General features: G+C 47.9%; 1 protein-coding gene across 2 annotated transcripts in view; it reads right to left on the bottom strand.

Moving 5' to 3' along the window:
* The window catches only part of PTER (phosphotriesterase related), a 297,314-nt gene that overhangs the window by 178,641 nt on the left and 90,996 nt on the right, over positions 1–27,677 (bottom strand). Inside the window, exon 2 of one of the 2 annotated variants that reach the window (XM_086941785.1) lies at positions 18,378–18,924. In XM_086941785.1, the coding sequence (XP_086797911.1) occupies positions 18,378–18,896 (519 nt within the window). In that variant the 5' untranslated portion in view covers positions 18,897–18,924. The remainder of the gene's footprint in view (positions 1–18,377; positions 18,925–27,677) is intronic. The other variant, XM_086941786.1, reaches the window with a different exon arrangement.

Here is a 27,677-nt window from a genome sequence, read left to right on the forward strand (position 1 = left end):
AGTGAGCATGAGGGTCCTGTGCATGGGCCAACAAGAGCCTTGCCCCCCCCCCCCCCCCCCAAAATGCTACAGGAGCTTCCTACTAGACCTGGCTCATGCAATTCCCTTGGTAGGATACCTGGGCCAAGAAAAGATATTTTCAAGGTGTGTCCCCCACTTATATTGGCCAAGGATCAAGAATCCATTGAGGGCGTGGGAAACGAGCCTCTGAGTTTCTACCCAGTGAGGTGTGTGGACTATAGAGGGCTAAACTCAGTGACCAAAAAGGATGCTTTTCCAATCAGCTGCCCAATACTTAAAGAACCTTTAATGTTAAATTAGTGTACTGGCAGATCACCCTACCTCCTCTCACATTGAGCCCCACCTCCCCGCCATCCCCAACATCCAGCCTCCCACCCTTTATCACCACCCCCTCCTTTGACTTATTTTCCATCCCCCTCCGGATACTTTTCCACCCCACCCCCTCTCATATCGAACCACCCTTCCTCCTCTACCACCACCACCCCTCCTCCTCCCCATCTAGCCCCCCTCCTCCCTTGCCACCCCTCCTCTTTGCACACCTAATTCCCCTCCTCATTTTCCACCACCCCACCCCCCAAACCAAGTCCCTCCTCCTCTTCTTGCATCATCACTAACTTCCCCCTCACACCAAGTCCCCCCTCCCCCTCCACCACCCCCCTCCTCCCAAACCTAATCCACCCCCCTCCTCTCGCATCTCTCACACCTAATCCTCCCCTTGCTCTCACATCTTCACCCCCCCCCTCCTCTCACACCTAATCCCCCCTCCTCTCACACCTTCACTCACCCTCCTCTCACACCTAATCCTCCCCTCTCCTCTCACATCTTTAACCCCCCTCCTCTCACACCAAATCCCCCTCCTCCTCTCACACCTTCACTCCCCCTCCTCTCACATCTAATCCCCCCTCCTCTCACACCTTCACTCCCCCTAACCCCCTCCTCATCTCAACCCCCCTCTCCTCACTTCTACTCCCCCATACCACTTCGTGTCCCCCTCCTCCTATACCACTTTTAGTCCACCCCCCCCTATACCACCCCCACCCGGTCACTCCCCCACACCCTCTCAATGTTACCACACAAATCGCCTCCACTGAACTCCCTACCTCACCTCCTCTCCCTTCACCACCCTCCCTTACCTCCTCTATTCCCACCCCTAATACATATCCAACACTCTATCCACCTCCGCCCCCATACTCTTTCCACGCCTTTATCAGTTCTCACACCGTACCGAGTCAAATCTCCTCAACATATACCTCGCCCTTCCATCCCCACCACTACTGTTCCTAACTCCACGCTGGACAAGATTATGTCCACCCTTTTCCAAAGTAAAGACGAGCTACAAACCTTCAAAGAACTATTTGCAAATCAACTTAGACACCCCTCTCCACCTGATACCCTCTTATACCGTGAATCCTCTACCCCACCCACACCCTCACACAAGCACAGCCCTCCTCACTGGACATCTATCCCTGCCCCCAACTCTTCCACCCAATCCATTTGATGCATCAATCCACTGACACAGTATGACATACGTGCCCTTCCACACTCCTACAATACCGCCCCCATGGCCCACACAGCCACCACGCACCTCCCCATCCCCACTATCCATTCCAACCCTCACAGGCCCCCCACTCTAAATACTAGAGGCTCCATCTCTAACAATCTTACTAAAGTCACCCTCACTTTTGACCCCTCCGCCTTCAGCATCACCCCAAGGTTCAAATGCACATTACTTAACTGCAGATCTGCCCCCAGACACGCATCTGACATAGCCAACCTCAATATCGCACGTGACCTTGACCTTACCATACTCACTGAAACCTGGTTAACAGAATCCTCCTCCCCCTCATGGACATTCTAGTTCCCCCGAACTATCACATCATCAGATTAGACAGAGCCGGCAAGACAGGAGGTGGAATAGCATGTATTCACTGAAGTAACTTCTCAGTAACCAGAGCGGTCTCCCCTACATTCTCCTCTTGTGAACACATCTGCCTCAACGTCAACAGTGAGGGCAATCCAGTATGTTCTCTACATATTATTTACCACCCTCCAGGAGACAACCTCACCTTTACTGAACACCTCATGGACGTGATCACTACGAACTCAGGTCGACATATGACACAAATATTCCTTGGTGACCTCAACCTCCACTGGAATGATCACAATGACACGGTGGTCAACAGTCTCAAAAACTTCCTCAACACTCTAGACCTCTCCTAAATCTGCAACAGCCCCACTCACGACAAAGGCTCTATCCTAGACCTCATCATTTCCAAAGGTGGCGCCAGCCAACTAGACTCAATCCAACCCTGTGACTGGTCTGACCCCCACATTATCACATTATTCATCAACAAACTTGTGAAACTTTGCCCAGCCCAATCGTCCAAACCCAAGACCTGGAAAAGGGACCTGAAGAAACTTAATCCCGACTCTTCACCCTCTCCCAGCTACAACCTTCTCCTGCCCCCCACAGGCAACAATGATGTTCAGTCCCTCACCGATCACTACTTCAAGTCAATGACCACGATAATCAACAAAGTTCCCCCCTTCAGTTAAAAAGAGTCTCTCCCAAAAGCTCTAAACCATGGTACGACGGTCCACTTAATGACGATAGACGAGCTCTAAGACAAGCTGAATGTAATTGGAGATCTACCCCATCAGCTATGCACCTCAATACACTTAAGAAAAAAAATGCTTACTTCAGGAAAATCAAAAGATCTAAAGCTGACTTATTTTGCCATCAACAAGACCAAGCAAAAAAACGACCAAAAAAACTCTTTGAAATGATCAAATCTCAGTCCAAGGACGTTCAACGACTACCTAACACATCCAGCATTCTACCGTCATGTGCAGAATTCTTTACCTTCTTCAATCTAAAAACAGTTAACATCAAGACTGATCTCCTCATTGATCTAAACCTATACTCCAGTCCCCACAGCAAAACACCCATCAAACTAAAAAAAATTGCTACCTGGTCATCCTTCGATACTTACACAGAAGATTCTATAGGCAAGATCCTTCGTACCCTGAAACCCTCCAATCACCTATCGGACCCTCTGCCTGCAAACGCTGTAAAGGATTTCAGCCCTTGGCTTCTCCCGCTCTGGACCAAAATCATTAATAGCTCTCTTCAACAAGGATGCATCCCGAACTCCCTCAAAGTGGGACAAGTATCACCCATACTGAATAAACCTACAGCCGACCCTACTGACCCTAATAACTATCGCCCTATCTCCAACATCCCTACTTTAGCCAAATTGCTAAAAAAATGTGTTCACCTACAACTGACTAAACACATCGATCACTTTGACCTCCTCAACCGACACCAATCCGGCTTCCGTGCAGGTCACAGCACTGAATCAGCCATGACACACATTATTGATGATGCTCTTCAAATTCTTGACCAAAATGGTACCTGCCTCCTCATCCTACTCGATCTTTCCTCAGCATTCGACACGGTCAAGCACGAGAACTTACTTGATCTGTTGAACACCAGAATGAGTCTCTCAGGGACTGTACTCAAATGGTTCACCTCCTTCCTTCATAACCGGACTCAAGGATCATCCTTATCGCCAACCCTGTTCAATCTAGTCATGGAGACACTCACTGCACTGCTTCATGCCTCTAATGTGCAATTCCACATGTACGTGGACGATATCCAACTCTACCTCAAACTACAATCCCTGGAAAACATCAAACTTCTCAACGCAACGCTGAAGGACACACAGACATGGCTAGCAGAGAACCATCTTAAACTTAATGCTCTAAAGACAGAATTCTTACTAATAGCCCCCCCTCCAAAATCCCCATTGCTCATGACTGGCTTAAACACCTCAATGCATTCAATGTCCAACCTATCATTGTAGACTCAGCCAAATCCTTAGGTTTTACCCTCGACTTCAATCTCAATATCCAACGACATATCGGCAATGCAATGAAGGGAGCTAATTTCCAAATCAACACCTTGAGGAAACTGAAACCCTTCCTCCCAACCAACGACTTTCGAACTGCAGTCCAAGCGCTAGTTATCCCTCGGATTGATTATGGAAGTACCGTCTTCTGCGGCCTCCCACTATCTACAACTGCACCATTAAGAGCCTCTATCAATGCGGCAGCAAGGCTCATCACTGGATCAAAAAAACGTTCACACATCTCTCCCGACTTAAAATCTCTGAACTGGCTACCTTACGAAGCCAGAATACATCTGAAAATCGTGTGCATTACGCACAAGGCCTTACACCACAACTCCCCCAATTACATTGCTCAGAAATCGACAATCTCAGGATTCTCAAGAGCAACAAGAAGCGCACAAACTCTCCTCCTGAAACCACAAAGATTCCACAAGAAAAAAAACTTACAAACACTCCTTCTCAGGGATGGATCCCAGGATCTGGAAATCCCTCCCCCCAGAATCAAGACTTATATAATCCACTGCATCCTTTAAAAAGTAAGTCAAATCGATCCTCATGGCTACATTCACTTGAATATAAACTTTGGAAATATTGTTTTGACTGTCTATCTCTCCACTGTATTATTTTTCTTTTGTAGTAACATTACTATTTTAGAAATGGCACCTTTAAAAAGAGGACATTTATCTGCTCTTGTCTCCAATACATACCTGGGGTGGGTGACAGCTACACTTTGTGCATCCCCTCTAGACAGCCATAAACACAGGAAGGGTGGGTGTGACCGAGAACTCATCTGCATATTTATGCATTCCGATAGATCTTCCTGGTCAAGAATTTGGGGTGCTGACACTTATACCTGAATAGACACTGTCCTGTTTCCCACACTTGGTATAAGTACTGGGCCTCTGAACCTACCAAGACAGTACACTACTGGACCTGTGAAGAGCTCTTCCAGGAGAAAGGACTACTGTGCTATAAAGATTGCCACTTTGCTTGACTGGTGCGCTGGAAGAACTGCTTTTCTGTGCAGCCCTGCTGCTTGTTGCTCTCTGCTCTGCTGATGGTAAGGACACTGACACATCTCACTTGAACCTAGAGTAACTCCAAGGGCTTGCCCCATTTTCTGATGTCCCAGGGCCAAAGACTTCCTTCAATGCAGGAGATGATCGACGACATCACTTAGACAGACTGCATGGTTTAGCAATGATGGACGATGCAGCTTGACGACAATGCAGTGCCTGCATCGTAAAGGGGTTCATCGACGAAGCCTTTATCATCTGGGTAGATCAGAACTAACTAATCGAGTTTTCGTGGATGGTGATTCCTCCATCCAAGTTACTTTTTCAGCGGGACCTGCGCGAGTCTTGTAGCCAGTCTGCCCTCCATCGCAGTCGGCCTGAACTTTCACCCTGGTCCAGCCCGACCTCAAGTAACCTCTAAGAGCTAGTTGCTTCTAGTCACTACACTTTGATTTAATCTTGAAAAATGTATAACTCTTTTTCTACCTATTGGATTTTTGTAATTTGGTTTTGTTTTACACATAAAAATAGAATTTATTATTCTAACCCTGTGTGGAGTATTTTCGTGGTGTTTTCATAGTGATACTGTGTGTGTGTGTGTGTTACACAAATACTTTACACATTTCCTCTTTAGATAAGCTGGACTGCTCTGTGCTAAGCTACCAGAGGGTAAGCACACGTTATCCTTTAGTGTGTATCTAGCTTAACCTGACTAGAGTGGTGGTTCCTGATTGTACAGGGGGAATACTCAGACAACCTGAATCCCCAGTTCTAACAACTGCACACATTTTTGTGTGTTTTCCAATGGAGCAGTCCTTTTTTAACTTTTGATTCTTACATTCAATTTCCTTCATTGTATGCTATATATTTCTTATTCAATGCATTTCTTATAAGTACCCTGAATTTGACTCTTTAAGCCCTTTATTTGCTAATGGTATTGTTATTTTGAATAGTCGTGCTCATCAACCATAATAACATGTTCAGAAAAAAGTTCAAGGCTTCTGAAATGAAATGAAATTTAGATTTACAACCCGTGCTAATACCCGGAGGTGTCTAGGCGAGGTGGCTCATCATGATCAGTAAGCCTGCGCAGGGAGTTCGGAAAAAGTGGAGATAGGCTAGTTGTTAAAAAGCTGAGTTTTTAGAGCTTTACAAAAGGCCAGGAGATTGGTTTCTTCTTCAGTGCTAGTGGGAGTGAATTCCACAGTCTAGCTGTGTCTGCAATAAAGCTTCTCCCCCCCCCCATGAGGACGTTCTGTCCCTGGGAATTACAAGATTTGCGGATGTTGCGGAGCGAAGCTGCCACTCTGGAAAATACCACTTGAACTTGTTTGCCAAGAAGTCAGGGGCGAGTCCATGAAGTGCCATAAAGGCGATGCAGAGGGCCTTAAATTTGATCCTTCTTTTAACAGGTAGCCAATACAAGGTTGGTAAATCATGAGTCACTGATTGATGTGTCGGGATACCAAGCAGCAGACGAGCTGCTGCGTTTTGGAGGACCTGCATTTTGTTGAGGAAGTGTGCTCGTATGTTAAGGAACAGCCCACTGCCATAATCTACTCTGGACAATATAAGCGCTGTTACCACCGCTTTCTGGATCTCAAGTGGGATGAAGGGAAGGATCTTTCTGATAGTTTTGATCATGAAAAAACAGGTGGAGATGATTGCATTGATTTGCCCCTCGAAGGATAACTTGGAACCTTAGAGACAGGAATGGGAATTTCACCCATTTCCTGTGGTCACCAGCTTAGTTGCCAGAACGAGGTGTCACGTCCAAATAGAAGCACCTCGGTTTTCCCTGTGTTTAGCTTGAGGTAGTTATGGGATATCCAGTGTCCAATTTTGCACAAACAATCTTGGAATCGCAGTTCAATGTCTGTAGGGTATCAAGAAAAGGACACCACGATTTGCGTGTCATCGGCATAGGACACTGTTTTGAATCCAAAGGACTTTATGAGCGAGCAGAAGGGGGTGACACACAGGTTAAAAAGTGTTGGGCTCGATGAAGAGTCCTGCGGAACCCCGCAGGGCAAGGTGAACCAGGACAACCTGTGCTCGTCAAGCTCCAACTGTTGCTCTCTTTTTTTTGTGAAATATATTTTTATTGCAGGAATCAGCAAACTGTTACATATATGACCAGCATCAGAAATCCACTGAAATCAATTAACTGCATCCCGTCCACCCCCCGCAGCACGTTTTCATACATAATCATTCAGCCCAAAGTTCAAAGGTCGGGCGACAAAATCCAGTGGGGGCTCAGCAGGAGAGCAAGGCTGGTCCGGATAGTCCACTGTCCGTCATCTGCTTTTCTAAACAAGCCCCAAAACCCAAAAGAAAGTCCCACCCACAAAACACTAAATTACAAAGAAATCCCTCCCCACCCCAACCCCGCCATCAGTGTATGGTAGCAGCCGCAATAGGATTCGTGAGAGGACCCAAGATGAGCGTATCAGAAACAGAAAACGCAATCGCCTATCGGGACTCAGGGCGCGCTGCAATCTCACTATCAGAGTCGCTGGGGGCGCAATAGTCTCTGAGGGCCTGCACTAGTGTCTCCCATTCTAGCGCTGCCTCCTGTGCTTTTTCGTTACGCTGTCTCCCAGCCAGTTGGTATCTCAGCGTGCTTTCCCCCGCCGCCCACTTCAAGAGTTCGCTATGCCACCTGCTCCCAGTCGGACCAGCTCGTGCCTTCCAGTTCCTGGTCACCTCTCGTTTGGCCAAGAGAAGCCCTAAATCAATAAATTTACTGGAAATTTTGTTTTTGGGGGTATGTGGAAACCAATGCAAAAGACCCACCGCCGCATCGACCGATAGGGGTCTCCCCGTCACCTCCGTCAGAGTCTTCTCCACTTCCACCCAGTAGGAGGACAAACCCGGGCAGGCCCACAACATATGGAGGAGGTCCGCCTCCGGCGCCGGGCATCTGGGGCAGGTTGCCGAGCCCGTGGCGAAGTACTGTTGGATTTTCGCCGGGGTCAGGTATGCCCGATGGAGTACATAATAGTGGACCAACTGAAAACGGGCGTGGCGCGTCCCCTTCCAAGCTCGCCGCACGAGCTGAGACCAGGTCGCTTCCGGGATTTCCTTGCCTATGTCTGCCTCCCAACGGGCCTTCAGGGTCGTAAGGGGGGTCAGCCCTTCATTGATCAATCTGCCGTAGAGGCAGGTGACCGCCTTCACCGTGCCCGCAGACATCATGACGTATTGGCACACCGGAGACGTAGGAGGTTCCTCCTGTCCACCTTTCCAATGCGCCTGGATCGCACGGACCAGGGCCGAGTGCAACAGGAAGTCTCCGCGGGGAATCTCGAAGCGGTCAATGAGCTCCTGAAAGGGCAAGAGTACCCCAGCCTCATAAAGATCCCCCACCAACTGCAACCCCGCGTCCTCCCAGTCCGCCAATCGTGACCAATCACCGCCATGGGGCAAGGCCGTCAACATCCCCAATGGTATTTCAGGCGCATATGGTATCCGCAATTGGCCCCGGGCGTGAGCCCGGTTCCAACACAGGCGAATGGTCTTTTCCTCCAGCGTCAGGTCCTGCAAGGTCAAACGTTGGCGTAGAGCTATGAAGGATAGGACATGCCTGGCCATCCCTATACCTCTCCTGTCCTCCGGGCCTCGGAATTCCCTGGCAATCTCCTGGGTGAGGGTCTGGAGCTGCGCTGCCAGATAGTATTTCTCAAAATCCGGCACCGCGAGTCCACCCTCGGCTTTCGGCCTCATCAGGGTCTTAAGGGCCACTCTACGGCGGCCCGAGCCCCAGAGGAATCCGACTATCATCGACCGTAGGAGCCTAAATGTGGCTGGCGGGATCCAAACTGGTAGCGCCCGGAAATAGTACAGCAGCCGGGGAAGGGCCACCATTTTGAGGAGAGCGACCCGCCCCGCCAACGAAAGCGGTAGCGTAGCCCAGAAGTCCATATTCCCCCGTAGAGCTCGACTGCATCTGGTAATGTTTCCGTCCAGGAGGTCAGATGGATCATGATAGATGTACACTCCCAGGTACCTGAAGCAGTCAGGTTCCCATCTAAGCTCTCTATTGAGGACTGGACTAGGGGTGCCTCTGCGAACCGGGAAAAGGCATGTCTTGGCCCAATTCACTCGTAGGCCCGAGACCTCCCCAAACGCCGTGAGCGCCGTCTCAGCTCCATGTAGGGCCTCGACTGGGTCCTCAAGGAAGAGCAACAGGTCGTCGGCATATAACGAAACGTGGTGCGGGCCCGAAGGTGTCCAGAAACCGTTGTAATGCGCCCCCGATCGGAGTAGCAATGCGAGGGGCTCCACCGCCAGCGCGAAGAGAAGTGGGGATAACGAACAGCCCTGTCTCGTGCCTCTTTCTACCGGGTACTGCGAGGAAATTAACGGACCCGCCCGAACCCTGGCCGATACGGAGGTATATAAGACCGCGGTCCACCTGATGAAGCCCTCGCCGAGGCCGAACCGCCGCAACACCGTGTGTAGGTAGTCCCATTCCAGGCTATCAAACGCCTTCTCTAAGTCCACCGATAGGACCACCGGGCACGGAGCATCCATTAGCGGTTCACCCAGCAAGCGGAACAACCTACGGATGTTCATTGTCGTGTTGCGCTTGGGGATGAACCCAGCCTGGTCCTCATGCACCAGGGAGGCCATGTGGCCCAGCAGTCTCGAGGCCAAGATGCTGCTCAGAATCTTATAATCGACCGTCAGCATCGATAAGGGACGGTAGGACGCCGGATCGGTTGAGTCCCGCCCCGGCTTGAGGAGGGGAACCACCAGGGCCTCGCGCATCGAGCCAGGCAGTCGGCCAAGCCTCTTCGCCTCTCTATAAACAATCACCAGTCTCGGAGCCAGGAGGTCGGCATAGGCCGCGTAAAATTCCACAGGAAGACCGTCTAGCCCTGGGGTCTTATTCCGCGCCATCTTTTTAATGGCGCTGCGGATCTCCCCCAGTTCAATATCGGACCCCAGGGCTTTCGCCACGTCAGGCTCCATCACTGGGAGCTCTAGGGGCCTCAGATAGTCCTCGAGGAGGTCAGGGTCTTTGGCAGCACGACTGCGATATAACTGGTCATAGTAGTGCCGGTAGCAGCCTAAAATCTCCGGTTGAGTGTGCACCATGGTCCCGTTCGCCATGCGCATGGACGTCGTCAGTGAGGTCTGGCGCGTAGGGTTAGCCAGCCATGCCAGCAATGCGCTCGATCTATCCCCTTCTGCAAGGGACCGAACCGTATAGGTCTTGTAGTCGAAGCAGCGCAGCCGCTCGACCTCAGCCGCCACCGCCTCCTTCGCCTCCGCCGTGCGTCCCTGGAGTTCAGGGTGCCCGGGGCGGCGGAGTTCCAACTCACGAAGCCTCCGATCAGCCACGTCCAAGTCATCGAGGATAACCCGCCTCATACCTACCTTCTTGGTGATGCAATAACCCCTCACCACCACCTTAAAAGCGTCCCATTCCAGTGCTCTCGAGCTCGCAGAGCCCCCGTTGGACGCGAAATACTCCTCGATCTTATCACTAAGTCCGCTCTGAATACAGTGTCCTCGAGGATCTCAGGGCGTAACTTCCAGGTGGGCACCGCCGGCGCCCCCGGAAACCAGCGAAGGGCCAGCAGGAGGGGGTTATGGTCCGAAATGGTCCTAGTCAAGTATTCGGAACGGCTGGCCGCTGAAACCAGTTCAGTCGAGCCAAGAAACCTGTCCAGCCGAACGTGCAACTCGTGAAGGACCGAAAAGTAGGAGTAATCTCTAGCGTTGGGGTGTTGCGCTCTCCAAATATCCGTCAGACCCCACCGTGTCTGCCAGTCCCTACGGCCCTTGGCCACACGGCGGACCGGAGAATCAGGGAGGGGCGGGTGCGAGCGATCGGTCTCCACATCCACTACTGAATTGAAGTCCCCACCGAGCAGGAGGGGCCCCGTGAAAAAGTGGGCCAGCGAGCCCGATAACCTAGAAAGGAAGGCAATCTGGTCCATGTTAGGTGCGTAAACACAGCAAACGTTCAGGTCCCTCCCCCCCAGAGTGCCCGAGATGGCCACGTAGCGCCCCTCTGGATCTACCACTGAGTTTGTGACCTGGAAGGGAACCCCAGCCCTAATCCAGATTAGCGCCCCCCTGGCATACGCTGAGTACGACGTGTAGAAGACCTGCCCCCTCCATCTACGCTGTAGCGCCGCCCCCTCCGCCTTGTTCAGATGGGTCTCCTGCAGCAGCGCCATTTGTATTCCCCTACGCACTAAATAAGCGTGGACTTTGTGCCGCCTAGACATGGTATGAAGCCCCCGCACGTTCCAAGTAATACACTTGACATTAGCAACGTCAGCCATTGTCCCATACTGTCCGTGCAAAGTCTCCCCATCTGGGTCTCAACAAAAAGCGAACAACAATCCCCCCAGCACTGATGGCGGCTATTTCCCCCAACCAAAACTCAACAACTCTTACGTTAACCAAACCCCTGCCCACCCTCCCCAGAACAGGACCCAAATAACTCCATCTAGTTCCCATCCAAACCATGCCCTCAGAAAAACCCTTCGTCCCAAACTAATCCTACGGTCGCCTCCGTAGGAAGGCCTTAAGGGCCAGGTGCGGGCTGGGTGGTGGCAGTGGGCCCTCGATGCCCTGGCTACCAGGACTAAAGCAAGCCCCAAACAGTAACGGAAACCCTCAGGGCAAAGGCAAGGCACCCCACCCCCCGCTTCTCCGGAGATCATGCTGAACCATCGGCTCCCGCCACCCCCGCTACGGGCCCCCACCCAAAAGGATGCAGCTCACCCCGTCAACCCTGTCCATCAAGAAGGTCCTCAACCGATTTTGGCGTGATCACCGGTGTGCCGGTGCTATCAGTCACCGAGTTCTCCGAGTCCGTCGATGCCCCCTCGTCACCAGGGTTCTCTTCTTCCGCGATGGTATCATCTCGTGAACCAGACAGTGCAGTCAGCACCTCCAGTACTCCTTTCCGCTCCGTCGATGTCTCCGCAGTAGAAGGGCCGCCCGACCGGCCCCGGCGACTCCGCACCCTCGTGGATCGCCGTCGCTGTCCCGGCTCCGCCGTTGGCTGAGATGCGGAGGCAAAGCCATCTTTCCCAGCTCTATAAAGTTCAAGCCAGTTACAGGCATCCTCCGGGGTATCAAAAAATTGAGTCTTGTCATCGACAATGACGCGGAGCCTTGCAGGAAATAGGAGCGAGTATTGGATGCCCTCGCTCCGGAGCTCGCGCTTGACCGCCAAGAATGAAAACCGCCTGCGTTGGGTTTCATAGGTGTAGTCCGGGAAGATGTTCACCTGGCTGTTCTCCACCTTGAAGGGGCCATTATGTCTAGCGGCATTGAGGATGAGGTCCCTGTCGCGAAAGTGTAGGAGGCGCGCCACCACCGGACGCGGCGCACGGCCCTGTTGCGGTGGCCTTGCTGGGACTCTATGAGCTCGTTCAAGGGTGTAGAAAGAGGATAGGCCCTCCGGGGCCACCGTGTCTCGGAGCCAGGCCTCCAAGTAGGCCACCATGTCGCCATCCTCGATCTTCTCCGGCAGGCCTACCACTCCGATGTTGTTGCGCCTGTTACGGCCTTCCGCATCCTCCGCTCGCTGCTCCAGGGCAGAAATCCGGGTTAGGGCATCTTTCATTGCCGCGGCCAAGGTTCGCTGCGCCGGCTCCAAGGTTTTCACCGAGCCTTCCACTTCTTTGACCCTGTCCGACAGCTTGCCATGATCCGCCCTGAGGAGGCCCAGGCTCGTCGCCACCTGGGCAATGTCCTGCTGAAGGGCCGAGCGTGTGGTCGCAATCGCCTCCAGGACGCGATCAAACTGTTGCTGCAGCGGCGCGCCACCAGCACTCCCCGGGTTTCCATGGCCTTCCTTGTCCGGGGTCTCCGAGTCAGAGGCGGCCGGGGTAGTACCCTTGGCCCCTCTCGGCTTCCCCATGTCGCGGGAAGCGCACAGTGTGGACTCAGATGAAGGTGCCACCGAGTGCGGGCGCCGACTATAACTCTCCCGAATGCAGGCCCTCGGGGTGAGGGCCGGTGATCCTCTTCTCCAGGGCCAGGTGGATCCCCACAGTTTCGGCTCGCGCCACCACCGTGTCGTCTGAGAGCGCTGAGGAGGAGGCGGAGACACTCGGCGCCAGGCCGGGCAGGCCCGTCTGGTTGACGAGGATCCGGAGCGAGGGCCACCCACACCACCAGAGACTTTGTGGCGCCAGGGGGTTGTGCTTCCCATGGGATCGGGTCGATCGGGGGATGCAGCCAAGCGCCGCGTCGGGGGTCGGCACCACCGTCGGGACCTCCAGGCGTCCGTGTGCCGGGGTTCACTATGGTAGGGGCTTCCGACCGTCCGGGCGCAGTCACCAATATCAGAGTCTCAGCAGGGCAAAGTCCAGCTCCTCACTCTCCAGGAAAACACAAGAGCGGAGGGCACGCTATGACCAGCGACGTTCTTCCAGGCTAATGGTCCCGTCCAAGGGGACAAAGGGGTCCGGGCGCCATATTGGGTCGCTCTCCTCGGGACCACAAACTTCGAGTTTCGGGCGGATCATCACCCGTCCAGGCTGTGCCAGGCGTCTCAGTAGGGTCCAGTTGGGTCGAACGACGATTTGCGGGGGCTAGGGTGCCCCGCGGCCTCCGCTTAACAGGATAATCCCGGGCTCAGTCCCGGAGCCGAGCTCTCAGGCGACCATCGCCATCGGCGCCCAAGCCACGCCCCCCAACTGTTGCTCTCTGTCAGAGAGACAGGACTTCAGAAGCGCCAGAGCTTTGCCCCTGATCCCAACAGAAATAGACGGCTAACGAGCTGATCACGGTCAACCGTGTCAAAATCCGCTGAGAGGTCCAGAAGGATCAGAGTGGACTTCCCACCTTTATCCAGAACCTCTCTAATTTCTTCTGACAAATTGATCAGGGTCACCTCTGTACTATGTTGACTTCCGACGCCATGTTGCGCGCAGTCTAATAGCTTGTTATCCTCCATGAACTTGGCAAGTTCTTTGTTCATGGCCTTCTCTATGATGTTAGTGGGCAGGGGAAGATGAGAGATGGTTCTGTAGCTGCTCGCATCTATACCGTCCAAGTTTGTTTTTTTCAACAGCGAAAAGAGTTCTTTGGTGGAGTTGAGGGAAGCACTTATTTTGGTAGAAAAATACAATTTTTTAGTAGTCAGAGATTTGTAATTTATAATCTGCAATGGCTTATTTGTACTTGACCTTGTGATCGATTTCATAATGTGAGCGCATCACTTTTCCTGCCTTTGACAGACTTGCTTCTGTTGTCTCAGGTTATCGTAAAACCATGGCTCGGAGGGAGAGGTCCTTTTAATGGTTGTATATTTAAGTGGCGCTATGGATTCAAGATTATTTGTGATCCAATTATGGTACGATTTTGTGGCCTCATCCAAGTCCACAGGCAGACCCTGTCTGAATTGGTCCAGGTGTTGCGTAAGAATTTCTGCGATGATTTTGTGCAACGGGTGTTTTACTAGTTTGATTGGGAGAGGGAGTCCCAGCTCGGTAGCTGCTTCTGGGTAAATGTTAAACCTTAAGGCTGAATGATCCGACCAAGTTAGAGGGACGATAGAGGAGAATTTGAGATATCGATTGTCCGAGACGATCCTATCTAATGCATAGCCGGCCGTATGGGTAGGGCAGTCCACTAACTGGACCCGGCCCACATTTCCCATAAAATCGGTGAAGGGGACTGCGTCTTTAGATGTTACATTTTCAAGATTAAGCTTAAATTCCCCTAAGCTGTTGATGCTGTGAAAAAGGACTTTAACATCTGACTGTTGTTGTGTAGAAATGTTGCACTTGGACCTGGGCGTCTGTAAAGTAGTGCTCCATTAAAGGAATACTGGCTGGTCAAGGTGATTTTGAAGACCAAAGTTTCACAATTATGGGCGGCTTGAAGGAGACTTACCCTGGGAGATAATAGCTAAGCCTCCTCCCTTCTTTAGGAAACGGTCAAGTCTTGAGATGGTAAAACCCGGCGGTGTGGCCATAATAAGACCTGGGTCCGACCCGGCGTCTGCCCAGGTTTCTGTGGTGAACGCTAGATGCAGACCCTGGGAATCAATAAATTTGGCAAAGACCACTGTGTTTTTTTATCAGTGGCCTTGCATTGATAAGTGCTGCTTTGAAACACCTAGCACCTGTCTCGCACCGTGTTGAGTCTAAGATTGAGGGTTTTGGGTCGGACCGGAAACTGGAGGTCGTGATGGGGGGGTGTCCCCTTGATTTTATAATTAGTCAGAGTGAGATTGCAGAGAGGACAGGACCTCAGAGTCAGGGGATGCAGAGGTTTTAACTAATCGCGGACGGAGAACTCTGCTCCGCCCGCAGAGAATGCAGAAATTCGCCTTGGCAAATCTCCGCACACTCTGCAGCGGAGCAGAGTTGACCAGCCACCCCCCCATCTCCCCCAGTAAGATTTAAAGAAATATGCACTAAATGTAAAATAATAAACACTTAGCTTGCCTGCGGCATCCCCGGGCTGCCGTCTTCCTCTTCCTTGGCATTTCACGGTGATCTGCGCATCCTTGCGTGACGTCAATGCGCATTGCTTGCGAGAAAAGCACGCGTGGAGGCGGACGGCAGAGCGAAGTTGGTCCCCAAATCCGTGGACCTACACTTAGTGCCCCTCCACCAACTCCGCCCAGGGTTAGTTTTAACGTTAGACCAGAACAGTAAGTGCCTGTACTTCTTATCTGAATCACTTATCTCACGAATATTGCTGGTGTTCCAAAGTAAAATTGGCAGTTTGGCTGATGCTGAGCACGGTCCGACTGCGAACGGGTGCAGACAGCTTGACTTTGGCTGCGCGTCAGCAGTGACATTGGAATTAAATACCGAGAGGAGCCCGAACCACTAGAAGGTTGTCCTGTGGTGCGACCAGAAGTGGTCAGGCCTCACTTCACCTCTCTTTCCCTCCCAGCGCTCTCTCCACAACAATAGGGAGAATTCCATGGTGGACCGAAGAGTGGGAGAAAGGAGACCTCGGTGGCAATGAAGGTGAACCCTTAGTAAAAACAACTTAGCAGCTACAAAGAAAAATTTGATATTTAAGAGTAAGCTTTTACAAATAACAACAGCATGAGGCATGTACGATTGCTGCCTTCGTAGATCCCTCCAGTTGAAACTCACTAGCAGGGAGGTCCGTTGTGCATCAGATGTGACATTGGATTTAAATATCGAGAGGAGCCCGAACCACTAATCCGTCGTCCTGTGGTGAGACCGGAAGTGGTCAGGCCACACTTCCCCTCTCTTCCCCTCCCAGCACTCGCTACACGACAATTGGGAAAATCCTGTGGTGGACCGCAAAGCGGGAGAAAGGAGACCTCGGTGGCAATGAAGGTGAGCCCTTATTAAAAACAACTTAGCAGCTACAAAGTAAAACGTGTTATTTCAAAGTAAACTTTTATAAATAACAACAGCATGTGGAGTGTGCGATTACCACCTTCGTTGAAACCAGTTAAAACTCACTAGCAGGGAAGTCTGCTTGCAATAAGGCAAATAGGATAGCCATCACATTTCTAGAAAGACATCTCCAGCTACTTACTTTCCAATCCACAACTCTCCATATCTAGTATTGCAATACTTCCGCTTTGTCTTTCCCCCACATTCTGGACTATGGTACTGTAGCGGATTATGGTAATACTTTTTACTGTTTCCTCAAACACTTCTAGATTGCCAAAGGGTGTATCCACTGCTTACCACTCCACCCTTTTCAAGTGCAATCTCATTAACATCTTCCTCAACTTTGTGATAACTCTAAAATTATACAAGACCGATTTATGAATACTGAAAACAGCATTACTGGAATCAAACACATTAAAAGCTGTCCTATAATTGCACAAATTACTCCTAGTACAACATCCTAGCACATTCAGCTTATGGTCAGCAATCTGCTGGCAGTGTTTAACACTATAAAAGCACACCTAGAAAAACATAAAACTTAGTGCCTTACCCATTTTTATCAATTTGACACAGAAACAATATTTCTGGTGAAATCTGCACATTTTGCAAATGATGTGGCAAATGCAGTAAATCCATAAATTTGTGATAAAGGCTGCAGGCCAGAGTGCTATCTAAATCCACTGCCCTCCTCGATTATAAATGTGTTCAAGAAAGCTAAACAATGCCTAAACATTATAATTTCAGTCTCTCTCTGATGTTTGCTGCTCTTTGAAGAAAACAACTTTTTCAAGCAAACTTTCCCATAATAAACATGGAACATACAAAATACATAACAGGTAACACGTATAATATGGTCCTATAGTGCTATCTTCAGGTTTTCAACCTGTTGTTGAGGTTTATAATTTATCTAGAATCCTTCTATGGCAATTTTGGTCTATATTACACAGTCACCATTTTTGTATTTTAATATATATATATGAATATGTTTGTTTATACACATATACACACAAACTTTGGGCACACTCATATCCTTCTTAAGATAATATGGTTTGAACATACAAAATTAAAATGAATTCGCAAATCATAAATATGTATATTTCCGTAGATACCTATATAAGCTGCACAAAAATGTTAAAATAAAAAAAATTGCACTTTTATTTTTTTTAGTAACCTTGAATCAAGAAAGGTATTATAAGCACGTTCAATAGTGAGAAAGACTAAGGAACCAATTAGGATGGCAGGCGGATTGCCCCCACCAGGCCGGCGGTAGCCACCGCCGGCCTGGCGGGGCGATCTGCCCCCCATCCGTGCCGGAATGACCCCCCACCATCTTAGCATGGCTGGGGGGTCCACGGCAGACAGAAAGACCGGGGCAGAAAAGGATTTATATGGTGACGGTGTCTATCAAACACCGCCAGCCATATTTTGATGGGCATTTACCAATGCCTTTCCGTGGGGGCAATGCCACCATGGAAAGGCATGTGGAGTCTACTTTGGGGGCCCGTTGCGCCGGGGGAGGGAGGGGGTGGACATGGCGGGTACCTATGGTACCCCCCTGCATTTCAAAGGACAACATGGCAGGCACCGCGTGGTGCCTGTCATGTTGTGCTTTGAAATGCACAAAATGTATTTTTAACATTGCGGCGGGAAGTGCATTCAGCACCGCCTGCCGCAATGTTAAAAATACAGGGTACTTCACTGAAAGGGAGGCCACCGTAATAAACAAAATAAAATTTGAAGTACAAACTTTTAGCTTATGAAAGTAATATAAACTACATAGACCGTATCATATTTCTAGCTGAAACATTTAATTCGGATGTTATAACTTTGCAAAGTTAAAATAAGTTAAATCTAGATTCAACTCTTAGTACTGTTAAAGCACATCTTTTACTATCATCTCCTAGATTCTTTTTTCAAAATGTTTTGTTCCTTGCACAGCAGGGCTAATTCATTTGAAATTGAAATTCCCTATTAGACCTATATGCTATGTTTTAGCAGTGAAGAATATTTGTGATGAACTTGCTCAAAATGTAACTGAAAGGCTGATAAGTTCTTACCTGCTCAACTGACATAGCTTGTGTTTCAGCAGTGTGGGTGGGACCCACATAAAATCCAGCCCCAGCGATAATGTGCACTCCAGTCTTTTCTGCAAGCCACTTTAAAGTCCTCACATCCCTGCCGAGACCAGTTGTTGTATTTTCCACAATGGCTCCACCACCAACAGCCTTGTAATGTAACAACTCCTCCTTTACAGCTTCTGTCTCCTCATTCAGTTTAAGATTATCTTTGCTGCTGTAAGGATTCTGTTTCAGCCAAAACAAGTTTTTCATCAAAATAGGCTCATCAGACAGAGCTTCTTGGCCTGCTGGAGGGGGGCAGTAGAAGTTTTGGAATGTCATAGTTAAGTGTTCGTGGGTCATAGTGCAACCAAGCTTGGCAGGTGAAATAAGACCGAGAACTGTCTGCACTTTACCACTTAGTGAAGACATCTTAGGTGTATGATAAAACAGGAATTTTACAGATACTGAAAATAAAAATAAAAATGTTTTAGTGTATGAATATGACAAGTAGTTCATGGGACATAGACTACTGATTGTTCACAGGCTAGGTTATTACAGTATGATAGAGTTTACTTTTATGCGAGTATTGATTGTACATTAAAACTGACACTAATAAAAATCATTTCAAAATAACTTTTTTAATTGTAGCACAAAGCTATCAATTACAACAGAAAGGAGACATGTTTCCAGCATAAAAAGAAGTCATACTTGTGAGTCAAATTATTAAATTGGATATTAGCCAATTTACAGAAAACTATGGAAGAAACCAGAAGCACCACATGAATGTTGGCATACGTATTATCTTTAACTTGTATTAAAATTCATAATAAAGTTATTTCTGTCAAATAATTATTTCTTGGACAAATTAATAAAGTTGAGAACAGGTCATATTAGCAACTCTTAACTTAACTATAGATTACATTCCTTCAGCATCCTTTGCTTTATTTTAGTTCTTTCTTGTAAGATCTCTCAAAACCAATAAGTTGGGAATACAAAAATAACAAATGAGAGCAGGTCAATGAATATTGAACAATTAATTAATCATTACATGAAAAACAACAGAGGCGCATAAAGGAAAAAGGAGTGGAAAGAATTAGTGAAACAAGTTTAAAAAAGAGCAGAAAGGTTTAGAACTGAGTGCCTGAGCGGTCCTAAATTATTTTCCACAAATAAAGACAAAAACAATAGTACTGAGTGCAAATGTAACAATATAACACTACATGGTGCCTATATCAAAAAACAGAAATGTTTTTAAGATGGCTGTACAGTTTAAGGACACTAGAACAACTGTATGTAGAGTATGTCTAGATAATGACTTTTTCAAGATGGCTGCTAATGGTTCTATCCACTATATCCATGCACAGCCCTTCATTGTAAATTGTGTACTTACCATGTGTTACTGTGTCTATTGTAATTAACTAGCTTTAAATTCTTTCATTCAATGCACATTTGAGTGTAGCTAAAATGTTTGTTTTTTTAATCTATATTTAAGGTACAATATTTTATTTAAGAAATTGTATTAAAAAAACAGATATTGTACATTGAATAATAATCATTATGATAATGTCATTAAACGTCACAAGATCACTGACACAGGATAATTATCACTTGCTCTATTCCCAACCAACATGTGCAATCTGCAAACCAGCAACCACAGATCGTTCTCACTCCTGATGAACAAGCTGTGAAGACTAAAGCTGCTGGCCAACCTCTACAAACAACTTGCTCTAAACATTTAAAATTTCCATCACTTATTGCATATAGGAACACCATTAAAATGCATCTGTTCACCCAAGGTTTGTGCTCTTTTTCTGCTCTGCTTGCAACTAGAGGAAATTTCAGGCCCAAGGTACTAAACATTTTTGCGTTTGCAAACCCAGTGATTCACAAAACCACAGGATTTTTGACTGAATAACAGTATATTGTACTGTATAAGATCCTTCTGCTATTAGGAAAAGTGTTCTTGATTCACAAAAGAGGATCTCTGACTCATCTCGAATGGCAAGTAGGAAGGGGCATAAAAGGTGTGCCCTTCCTAACTGAGATTTGAGTTATAATGTATCAAATGTTACGCTTGCAAACCATTGATCAGATACCAATACCCAACTTTGATAGTATATGATTTGCTATGGGACATATTTCCTTGATGCATCAGATCCGTTGACCTTTTGGGGTGCAGACATAGGTCGAGACGTTCACTGCGTCCCCTCCCAACCCCCACTCAGATGTCCACACTTTCTGGGTAACATCTGCATGCATTGTCAAAATTGGCAGTATATGTGTGCATCAACAATGTGTAGAGTCGGAATTGGCAATGTCACAGGGTTGTGCAGCATTCTATTAGCCGGTCTAAGGGCCTTTGGTGATGATTGGAAGGGTCACCCTCTGCAGCATCAGTGCTCAGTGTTCTGGTGGACAGTGTTACAGTAAGCAGTTATTATATTCAATATAGTTACCCTATCTAGGTGCAGGTAACATTGCAACCTTTCACCTATATTCTTCCCTACTTTACATACATAAGTTCAGTTCAAAGTACTTTATTCAGTTAAAATTAATAACCATAAAAGCATACAGCGTACACATTTCATTTACAATAAAATATAATTAAAAAGACATAAATCAATTTTCCCTGTGGACAGACAGTAGGGAGTCAACCCAACAAGATGAATTTTGCAAGTTAAAAAAAAAAGACAATTACAATTGAGGAAGTGAAATAAATAAAAAACTGTATCTGGGCTATGTAAATGAGAGCACATAGGTTACATCAATTAAGATTCATTCCATTTAACGACACAAAAAGGTAACTGTGCTTATTGGATGCTTTCAGTTCATCAAATCTAAACCATAAAGATTGTAGGTGGGTACTCGTTCCTGCCCATCCCATGGTTTTCCTCTGCGCTCCATCTTGTGGCGGGCAGATACGTGGTTCTGGGATAGAAATCGGACAATTCTCTTGTTACTATCGGCCCGTCTCCTATTTGTGAGTCCCAGCTACGTAGATATGAGATGACCTGGTTGTCCCTGAAGTTAACAATTACCAGGTCTCCATCCATGTCTTTAGGATGGAAACCTAACCATCCCACCCTTCTGACATTTAAAATTCTTCCATCAATATTAGATGGAGGGGGTCTATTCTTAGTTAACAAAAATTGTACCTTATTTTTGAGGTCCTGATGCCCTTCAGTTTTCCCGTTTGTGAGCACCGATACGCCCGAGAGGGCGCACACGTAAGGTGTTGCCTCTGGTGGTAGATTTTTACAATGGATTTTTCTACTCATATTACTTTGGTTAGCAACTGACCCCTCAGAACTTGTGGCTACCTTGGACGGCCCTGCTCTGGCGGCAGATCTCGACTCCTTAGTCAATTGTTTCGGTACTTCCTTGTTTTTTGAGGGTAGTAATGTAGAATCTAGTGACCCATTTTGGGCGATTTTACTATGTGCAATGGTTTCAAGCATATTGGAATCAACTAGGCTCTGCGGTTGCTTACTTAGCTTGATAGTTTCTTTTATCGTCGTGAGCTTTTCCCCAATTGTCTCTATCCTTTCTATGAGCGGGGATAATAAGGTTTTAACCAGTTCTTCGAGCTGAGCCAGAAGATTGGGTGGTAAAATGGATACAGAAGTTTCCAATATTGGGCATGCTTTAAGTGCTTCAGGTGTGATGGTGGCATTTTCCGAGGGGGGGGGGCTTAAAATCATTTTTGGATGTTTCGCTAGACTCCCCCTATGTTCCGCACCTTTACGCTTTCTGTTCTGGGGAGGGACCTGGGAATGTGTGGTCGCTTGAGTGTTAGCTTTGTCTATTGATGGAAAGGGGGATTCCAGAGGACTATTATTCGAGTGGGGAGATTTACTAAACTGGGGGCTACTATTTCCCATAGGGCATGTTGGGGGACTGAAATGCTCGGTTTCCGGTGCGACTGGGAGGTACCTAGTATTACAAATTTCATTTATTTCCCTCAGAAATAAAGAATTCGGTGAATCCGTTGGAATCGAAGGGGATCGTTTGCAGGATATAAAATCGTTTGTTTGGATGCCCCTTTGAAAGCCATGGTACAACTAAGTTATAGCCAGTAATAACATACGCAAGCCTATATTGGTCCAGTGGGTATCTTACTAACCAATAAGTAGACCATTTAGAGAAAACAGAAGTGTTCATGAATAGTCTCTAGATGCGCATACCTTAGTTCATGTACCTTGTTCCCCAGAACCAAGGGGGCGTGCCCGGCCCGACCTCTTCTGGCCTCTGAGGGCCACAGAGGGCCCGCCCTTTGCCCAGGCTTAGCCCGGCACCGACGCGGGTGCTGGAGTCCTTTTTGAAGCGCCTCCTGGCGCCGGATTTCCATGTGGCGGCGTGTTCCGCCGCTAGGGCGTCAGGGTAGTGTAGTTTTTTGTGGCAAAGCGCCCCCCTTGCACTGCGGCCGCTGGTCTGGCTATGCGGGGGCGGAGGGGAGCGATGGTGCTGCGCTGGTCCCTGAGAGCTGGTCAAGGTATGCCCCCAAATGTAGTCTGGTAATGGTTCTTAGGGACTGACCTTTTACCGAGATACAACACTGCATTCAGAACGCAGGTTTTTCCCTAGTTCAAATCTCATACATTATGCATGAGGTTTCTTGGAAGCACAGCAGGACTACCATCTCCTGTATAATATCTCTGCATAAAGTTCAGGCCCGATGTCATCCTTTAGGCCAACACAGTAACACAGCAAGGTAGGACCCCTGGAGAGACCTAAGGGTATATATACACATCAGATCTTGCTTACAAGGATAGAGGAGACCAAGACTTCGTGGCAGACACACTGACCAGTGACGCTGAGGTTCCTGTATGCAGACACTCTAGCTTGCAGTAGTCTAACATCCCTCACGGGGTGTCCAACTCGAGACCAGGACTGGGTCCCATATTCTCTCATTCTCAGGTAATGGGTTCCCTAGATCCTAGAGGGATTCTTGGCAAAACACCTGCACAGATGCTAGGTACATTTAGGTACATCTAGTTAGGGAGGCATCGTAGGAGTACGCACTTTTTATCATGTATTTTATGTACTTGTAAATATCCATGATTGCTGCAAAATGGTAGATCTGTACCATCCTTTTACTTTCATAGTACTTCTAATCATATATCTCAGCTACTTTCAAATGGTTGTTGCAACTCATCTAATCTACACTAGAATAACAACTGTTCAATAAATTGTTATTGTAATACGCCCAGTATGTTTATTCTGTATATCTCTGAGACAAACTAAGTGAGCACGAGTGACTGAGCGAAAGGTAGTAAATTGTTTCCACGATTCTGAGGTATCAGGGTTGTTATGTTCTGAGGTTGCCAAGAACTATTCTCTCCCCGATAAGAGGAGATTCTTTGTGAAGGAATTGTGAAGGAATTCGGTCCGAATTCTTTCCTATTCTCTGCCAGTTATGTGGTCAATCCCTCAGCACAGGCACCCTACCGGTTGGATGGAAGCAGGCTGTTATCACACCTCTGCTGAAGAAACCATATCTCGACCCTAGCTGCCACAAGAACTATCAACCTATTTCGCTCCTGCCCTATCCAATTAAGATCACGGAACGTCTGGTTAGTAAGTCCCTGTCCCCCTTCTTGGAGACGAATAACATTCTAGAGGAGGAACAGTTTGGGTTTAGACCAGCCCATGGGACCGAGTCAGCACTGGTGATGGTACTGGACAACCTACGAATGAGGGCGGACAGGGGCGAGTCAGCAATTCTAATCCTGCTGGACCTGTCCGCCGCATTCGATACGGTGAGCCATGACATTCTGCTGACAAGGCTGGAAACCTTTGGAGTGAAGGGAATGGCGCTTAATTGGTTGTGTTTGTATTTGTCAGATAGGTGGCAGGCAGTGGCACTCCCTCCACACCAATCTGAATTTGGCAAAGTTCCACATGGGGTTCCAGAGGGATCATCCATCAGTCCCATCCTGTTTAATGCTTACATGCAACCCCTGATGGGCATCATTAAGGCTTATGACATCAGCGTGATTAATTACACTGATGACACACAGCTTATGATCTCCCTCAATGGTGCTCAGGCGGATTCACTAGAGAGTTTCCATGCCTGCATGCATGAAATGGCAGCATGGCTAAAGGGAAACTCGCTCCAGTTTAACGACGGAAAAACAGAGATCATGAAGTGCAAGGTGGGGAGAATTGCCAGAAGCCTGCCTGCAGACTTTTGGCCTTTAGCCTCGGATGGACCACTAACACTGGTGAAGACGGTGCGGAATCTGGGGGGTCAGCTTTAATGAAAATTTAAATCTGGAGACCAACGTCAATAAACTGGTGGGCTGTTGCTTCACTTTAATGCGAGGTCTCCGAAAGCTGCTGCCTTTTCTACCGGTACAGGCAAGAACAACTGTAGTCAGGAGTACCATCCTCAGCCGCCTGGACTACTGCAATGCCTTGTTAATGGAATCACCTGGATATCTGATTTCAAGACTGCCGAATATCCAGGCGGCAGCAGCTAAGTTGGCACTCTCACGAGCCTGCCGATCTTCTACAACTCAAGCGTTGGCTGACCTGCACTGGCTCCCAGTGCCTCAGAGGATCCTCTTCAAGTCCCTATGCACCGTCTTCAAAGCAGTACATGGGCAGGGCCCTAAACCACTCCAAGACAAGTTCCAGTGTTACGAGCCCACACAGGCCCTCTGCTCCTCTTCCACTAACCTTGTCAGAATACCTAGGATTAGAAAAGCAACCCAGGGTGGCAGAGCTTTTAGCATAGCAGCGGCCCGCCTCTGGAATAGCCTTCCAATTGAAATCAGGAAAATCAGCGAATTACTGCTGTTCCGTAAAAAAATCAAGACCTGGCTCTTTCCAAGGGTATAACCCCACCCCAGGGGTAGTAGTAACAGACCCTTATCGAGACACCCTCCTCTTGCTTTCAAGACTGACTGTTCTTCGTTGCACCTTTCTTCAGCGCCAGGATACCCGCAGGGTTACAGCACGCTCTACAAATGATATAAATAAATAAAAATAATGGCACTGTGAGCTAGCTGATACAGAGAGGCTAACATACCCAGTGGGGGTGCACGGAATCAGTCTGCCACCAATCCCACAGTTTATGTTATCCAAACGTGCAGATCCTGTATAGGTTATGTAGGAAATACACGACATGGCGCCCAACGTTGGTTGGGTACTTATTAAACAGTAGAATCGGAGTAGTTCAGTCATGCTATTCTCAGAGACGCCAACTCACAAAACACCAGAGACATCTGGAGTGGGTGGGGACAAACTCTGCCACGGCTGAGTAGGCAAAAAAATCCTATTTATTGGCTGTTGGTTAATCAAGCTTGAAAGACACATTGGGCCCGATTCACAGAACTATCTTAAGACAAAATCCTAAATGTACTACTTTTGGTATTCACAGAACGTACTTGCTACTTTTGGTATTCACAGAATGGATTTACAACTACTAACTTTACGTCTGCTCTCGGGCCGGAGATTCTGGCCCCGTGGGAGAGATTCAGGCCGGGTGGCGGAGATTTCGGCCCGGTGGCAGAGATTCCGGCCCGGAGGTGGAGATCTTGGCCGTGGCTAAGTCTCTGCCACCAGCCGGAATCTCCACCTCCGGGCTGGAATCTCCAACTCCAGGCCAAACAATCCAGCTCCGGGCCGGAATCTCCACCAACGGGCCGAAATCTCCGGCCCGAGTGCGGACTTAAAGTCAGTAGTTGTAAATCTATTCCATGAATACAAAAAGTAGTAAGTGCATTCTGTGAATACCAAAAGTAGTACGTTTACAATTTTGTCTTAAGTTAGTTCTGTGAATCGGGCCCCATTGTTCCTAAATTGTGCATAAACACCTTATTTTAGTTTCCTTGGAAAACTTCCTCTTTACAGAAATGACTGAGGATAGAGATAACGTAATAGTGAATCTACATCTCTCAGCCGGAGAAGAAGATGCAGACGCAATACACATTGCTGAAAAGTTTAGACATACATTCACCCTGAAATTGCTGGCGCATCGACTAACAGCTAGGGGTGGCATAGTAGCTTTCATGATTGAGGCACACTAATTATACAGAACAGAGATATTTTATTTGTGGGTTACATTCCCAGCAGCAAATGAAAGAACAAAAACATTTCACTCCTACACAGAAGGAGATGCACCAGCGGAATACTGTCCGTTTGAGGACATTGAGGTTCCGCTGACATACCAGGAATACTTATACTGGTTTAAAGGCGCCCTAACCCACATAAGAAAAGGAGTAAGACTCGGCCTGCTCGGAAGAGAAGAGGCAACATGGCCAATATTAGCGGCCTACACACCACATCCTGACATTGAAACTATGCCACCAGGAGGCGTACTCACACAACACAAAGAATTGATAAAAAAAACAGAAACTTGACGCAATTTGTCCTGAGGACATTAACAGTCCAACCAGCAATAGTTGCAACAAATGGAACTCAAGATCAGGGTACAGAAACTGAAATCACACCACAAACATTACACGTGGTGATGGGTAAAATGCCCACAAAATGTGAACAAATGACATTCTGGGTAGTTCAGAAAACAACACAGCCAGAGGCAATATTCCTGAATACTACCCCGTATGAAAAACACAGGATGCTAACAATCTGCTTGCCCATGCGGATAACAGCACAAAAAGAAGATTGTACCCCTTGAGGTACAATCTTTGCTGCCATTTATACCAGAACTCATGGTATTCTGTCATTAGCAGCGATGAGGTTAATAGGTAACTATGCTCAGGTATCAGCCATAATATTAGCTGATATTAATGGGGAAGCAGCTTCAGTGGCTATCCACCAGCACCTAGGGGAGTTCAGTCCTTCAGAACACGAACACAAACTACCAAAAATAATTGAAACTGCATATGCAGAATCAGGCAGAGACAGTTTGGGTGGGAAAGCTTTAAAACCACAACTGATGGGAAGTCTCGAAAAGGAAACTTCCAAGCAGATACCTGCTTCAACAAAAAAGAAGTGGGACAATAAAAAACAACAAAACTTTAAAGAGAACAGATCTCCTTCCAGAGGTAGATCTCCTCCACATGAGCCCTCCGAAAAGAGGTATAACCTTAAGAATATGGATAATGTTAAGAAAGCTTACAGGTTTCAGAATACTGATAAACATTCCTCTTGTTCCTTTCAGGGTTCATCGAAAAACTCAGAGAGGGAAGGACGGTCAGACATACAAGAAGAGCGTACAAAGTCCTGAGACAAGCTACACGCTTAGGATTACACTTCAAAACACGCATTTGCAGTGCCCTAGGTGTTGCATTAGTGAGATTTAGAGCTATTGGTGTTGGAAATTACAAA

The sequence above is a fragment of the Lissotriton vulgaris genome, chromosome 10, assembly GCF_964263255.1.
Source record: "Lissotriton vulgaris chromosome 10, aLisVul1.2, whole genome shotgun sequence".
In the NCBI taxonomy this organism is placed as follows: Eukaryota; Metazoa; Chordata; class Amphibia; order Caudata; family Salamandridae; genus Lissotriton; species Lissotriton vulgaris.